The 4,831-nt window shown below is 33.6% G+C and overlaps 1 protein-coding gene across 1 annotated transcript; it reads left to right on the top strand.

Annotated features, from left to right (window-relative positions):
• Positions 1-1,031: 1,031 nt before the first annotated feature.
• On the top strand, positions 1,032-4,132 carry LOC122603333 (14 kDa zinc-binding protein-like). The gene is made up of 6 exons (XM_043776009.1): positions 1,032-1,165; positions 1,250-1,342; positions 1,834-1,920; positions 2,642-2,789; positions 3,645-3,762; positions 3,864-4,132. Exons 1-6 carry the CDS (start codon positions 1,116-1,118, stop codon positions 3,929-3,931), a joined length of 564 nt encoding a protein of 187 aa, XP_043631944.1. The 5' UTR covers positions 1,032-1,115; the 3' UTR covers positions 3,932-4,132.
• Positions 4,133-4,831: the final 699 nt, after the last annotated feature.

Here is a 4,831-nt window from a genome sequence, read left to right as displayed (position 1 = left end):
CTTCCGTCTTTGAAGGTTATACTAGCAAGTGCATTTGCAAACATGGATTACGAGAAGGTCACATCAACTACTTCAAGAGTTTTGCAGGTATATTACCATATTGTATTTGACTATTGAATATCAAATGGGTAATTTAGATTAATTAGGCAGTGCTTTTTGCTATCCGTATAAAGCTTGGTTTTGTAATATGGCAGCATGCAGTTCTTTAAGACCTTTTGTCACATTAACCTCAATCTAATATTATCTCTTTAATAGTTTCCTTTGCAGTAAGTTTATATTCGACAAATTGCTTGTGAATGGTCAGTTGGAAACTTGAAATAGCATGTACTTTTTGTGGAGAACGATTAACTACATTGTTGTCTCTTGACGCGGTAGTAACGATTTATCTTGTAAAGGAATCACATAGACTGAAGTCATTTACTGTAAATTGAATTTATGCAATACTCTGATGATCGTTGACTTTCATTGAGGTTTACAGGTGCGCCACAAACTAAAGGTCAAGCAAGCAGAGTTGGCAGGGTTAGCCGTGGAAACGTCATGACACTTCTTATTTTTATTGAGTCCATTCGAAGGAAAACTCAATAACTGAAGTTGTAACAAAAAAGGATGGTTTTGAAAGAGAAACATAAAAGAGAAAAAAGATATCAATTTGATTGGTCCACTTCACATGATATGCAAGTTTGTAACCATTTGTTTGTAATTTGTTTGTCATTCTAGAATTACTCTTTAACATTTTTGATATTTAAAGTTGACTCCTATTTGGAAAGGTTAAGATATCTTAAGTAATATTACTTTCTGGAAATAGTTAAAATATTGAGATATATTTCAATGTTGATGATCTTGATCTCACAAAGATTATTATTTTATAAATTTAGTAACATACATAATATAACTAGACAAATTGAGTATAAATTACACCTTTTCATACAATAGAGGTTATTTAATTAACAATTTAAAAACTTACCGGCGTTTTTAACGGGATAAAAATCTAGTCTATCCTATATTCATTATTCCCCTGGAAAATCCACCCAAGAAGACCAAGATAAAAATAAAAATGAAAAAATAAAAAACCCCCGTCGGATAGCAGGAAGCAGCAGAGCTTACCTTCCAAAAATATGGCGGCTGCCTTCTTCACCTCCTCGTCTTCTTCCACACTCTTATTTCGGTGAATTATAATTATAACAAAATTACTTCAATAGTGAAGTGAAATAATTTTTATATGACTGACTGAATGATTAAGTGAAAACAGGCGGACCGCCACTGCGGTAACTTTTGTAGCATTGAAGCAACTAGGACCATGTTCCATCCCTCCTATTCACTCCCCATTTCATCTTCCTCAAAGGTTTCCTTCCTTCCTTATATCTTTTACTCATTTCCCCCTATATTCAATTTAATAGTTGCTTACTTTAGGAATATTCAAAAACTTAAATTAAATAATTGTTAAGGTTTAGGTCACGATAGCCGGTCCTGAGGGTTTAACTGCGGAAAAAAGGACCCTATTTGTTATTTATTTACTATAGATATATCACGCTATAGTTGGATAAGTTTTCAACCATTTAACCCTTTCCTGAAAACATCTTTTTAACTGTTGATAATGTTATTGCAAATACTACGGTTCAAATCCTTTCAATTTTCCTGTTATACATGCCAGTGTAGCTAAGTTGAGAATTTCGGGGATAATGTGTTTTGCTCTTAGTACTAAAGATAACGTGTAGCGGGCCTTAATTGACACATCATATGCAGATGAACTTTTACCAGCGTTTTCCTAACTAGCAAACTTGATTATAATATATATGTTTGAACTCATTTCTCTTGTTATATTTGGATTAATAGGACCATGTCCCGTGTGAGTGCGACACATGATGAAGAGGCTTCTGCTAGAGCAGCTGCAACTGAAGCAAACACCGGAGCCCCAACAATGTATTGTTCTTATTTTGCTAAATCATGAAATCATAAGCTATTAAAGAGGATGCGAGAGTTAAGTATAAATACAGAGTTTTATGTTTAAAGTAGCTTGTCAGTTTTTAAAAGGTTCAATAATCGTTTAATGCTTTCTTAAAACAGGGAGTCAGGATGGTAACAGATGTAGTGCAAATCTTTTTAGTTTTGAAAAGAGTTATATGTTTATCATAGAGTCATGGTATACATAGGTATCTAAGATGATGAAAGACCGAAAAAACGTTATCAACTATTTAAGACCAGCAGACATTATAAGTAGATCCATCATCTATATTGAGGAAAAATGCTCACAGTTTTGATGGCTTATTATTTATATTTTATTCCCTTAATATACAACATTCATCTGGTAAAAGCAAGGTTTAGGTCAAGTGGTTATTACTCTTTCTTTTGGAGACAGAGGTCAAGGGTTCGATCCTTACTCCTTGGAAGGCCAGATGTCCTTTTCTACCTTAGGTAAAACCTCCCAGCAACATCTGTACCTTAGGTAGGGGTAAAGTTGTCTACATCTCAACCTCCCCCATTTACTGCCGTAAACGGTAGTGGGACCCATAACCCATGAAAGATGGTATTGGGTGTTACTTATGTTTTTCTATCTTCATTGTTCTGGTAGTAACCAACAATTAAATTTATTTTTATCCTATTTCCCGTCTCTTGGTGAATAATAATCTATAGAACTCTGTAGATTTGACAAGATTATTTCAAAGGAGATCCCTTCCAGCATTGTTTATGAAGATGAAAAAGTTCTAGCTTTTCGTGACATAAATCCTCAAGCCCCTGTTCATGTTTTAGTTATTCCAAAGCTCAGAGATGGTTTAACAGAGCTTGGCAAGGTTTTTTATATTCTCTTTTACTTTAGTGTTGCAAGTATTTTGCTAAGATATGCATAAAGATGGTTACAGTATCTTGGAGAATTTTCAGTCTCATTTTCACAATCCTATAGTCATTGAGAATGCAACGCGTTGGCATTAAAAAACTTATATAACTTTATGTGAAAAGATAACAAGGAAAAGTATTAGGAAATGTGACATAATCACTTAAGGAAGTCAACAGGTTGCAGAAACTTTGCCTAATATCTTAGTTAGTCTATGTAAAAACTTTCTTGGATTACATTTTGCTCATAAATGGATTTGTTAACTTTACATATCAGGGAGTTGAATACGTAATAAACCAATTTTCTTCTATTTGGTCAATGGTCGATGTATGTCATGTATTGAAATGAAATTTAGTTTAGTCCATGACACGAAAGTCATGTAACTGTATATCTTTCAGATACATAACCATTAAGCTTTTTATGCAAAGACTTGATTGGCACACCCTTATTTCAAACAAGCAGACAATTCAGACACCCTTACATCAACTTTCATTAGTTGCCTTTTACTCCATAATCCTAACTTGATCTGTTAAAGCTCTTCTTGATAGGGAATTGCACACTCTCTTAGATCCTTATTATGTCTTAATTGTATATTGCGAGTATATAATTATCCAATTATATATCTATACACACACACACACACACAGATACATTCTGTCAGCATTTAGAAACTCCATCTTGATAATGGCAGCTGGTATCATATGATATCTGATCATACATACTATTAAAGCCCTACATCTGTTACATTAGCGATTGTACCAGGGTTAATGTTTTCTGCAATCTTAACATATTAATATATCTATAATTCTGCTAGGCTGAACCAAGACACGAAGACATATTGGGTCACCTTCTTCATGCATCGAAAATAGTAGCAGAAAAAGAAGGCATTGTTGACGGATTCCGTGTTGTCATAAACAGCGGTGCTACAGCTTGTAAGTTTCTTTTTTTTTCCCTGAAGTTTAATAAAGCTGTGCATTTGTATCGGCAAGTGATTGCAGGCTTTTGAATGTAATGTGTTGATATTCTTGTGTAGGTCAATCAGTTTACCATCTACATTTACATGTTCTTGGAGGAAGACAGTTGAAATGGCCACCAGGCTGATTGAGGTTTAAACAATCATCTCATTGCTTCCATTTTCATTTTCATTTGGGTGGTTTACATACCATATGGAGGTTGCATTGTATTGAGGTGTATTAACGTATTATGTGACCATTTACCTGACTTTGTTTAATTTCCCACTAATAAAACATCTGTATATTCAAATCCACAATAATGATTTAATCAAAGTGGAAATTACTTGCATGTCTTTGAATTTTAGGAGTAGGAGTAGAATAAAATGCCGTTAAAAAAAAAAAAAACTTGCATGTCTTTGAATTTTATCATTAATAGTTAATTACAGAAATTATCTCATGGTCAGTAACGAGGAAGAGAGTGTTCTTATTCTTATTAACCAGGATTCATTTCTATTACATCTTTGATAAGTATATATATGTGTGTGTGAATAGCAATTCTCGAAAAAGGGGAAACTTGCGTTGTTTCTTGTTTTTCTGGAATACTGATGTTGCTGCCAAAACACAAGTACACTACCACTCCAGTGATGACTTTGTAATGGTCTCAGGCGATCTATGAAACAGCAAGCGCAACACAGAGGTATTGTTTGCTCTTAACTGTGGAATAAAATTTGTTTTGTGTGAAATATTCAAGAGAAAACAAATCATGATAAATATTTGGCGTGTACATCGGAGTGGAAACCAATCTGGTGTAGATAGTATTCATATTATATCACATTTGGTGCACTATTTGGTACATACGTTGGAGATCCTTTGAACACTTTAACTTGTGTTTATGTATGTTTGATACTTAACGTTGGAGATGCTTTATACTTTAATTTGTGTTTTTGTGTGTTTATAACTTCCTACTTTCATCTTTGTATAATGTATGTTAGTTTCTGTTTTTGAAAAGACAAAAGTTTTAACATGGATTCTAGTATTTGGGACTCTT

This window comes from Erigeron canadensis, chromosome 6 (assembly GCF_010389155.1).
Source record: "Erigeron canadensis isolate Cc75 chromosome 6, C_canadensis_v1, whole genome shotgun sequence".
NCBI lineage: Eukaryota > Viridiplantae > Streptophyta > Magnoliopsida > Asterales > Asteraceae > Erigeron > Erigeron canadensis.
This window is presented reverse-complemented; position numbering and strand designations above follow the sequence as displayed.

Bases quoted from the DNA above. Each gene is read 5' to 3' on its own strand.
- LOC122603333 (XM_043776009.1), top strand. From the start codon at position 1,116: ATGGCGGCTGCCTTCTTCACCTCCTCGTCTTCTTCCACACTCTTATTT. The intron at 1,343-1,833 runs GTTTCCTTCCTT...TTGGATTAATAG, and splicing joins CCATTTCATCTTCCTCAAAG to GACCATGTCCCGTGTGAGTG. The intron at 2,790-3,644 runs GTTTTTTATATT...TAATTCTGCTAG, and splicing joins GTTTAACAGAGCTTGGCAAG to GCTGAACCAAGACACGAAGA.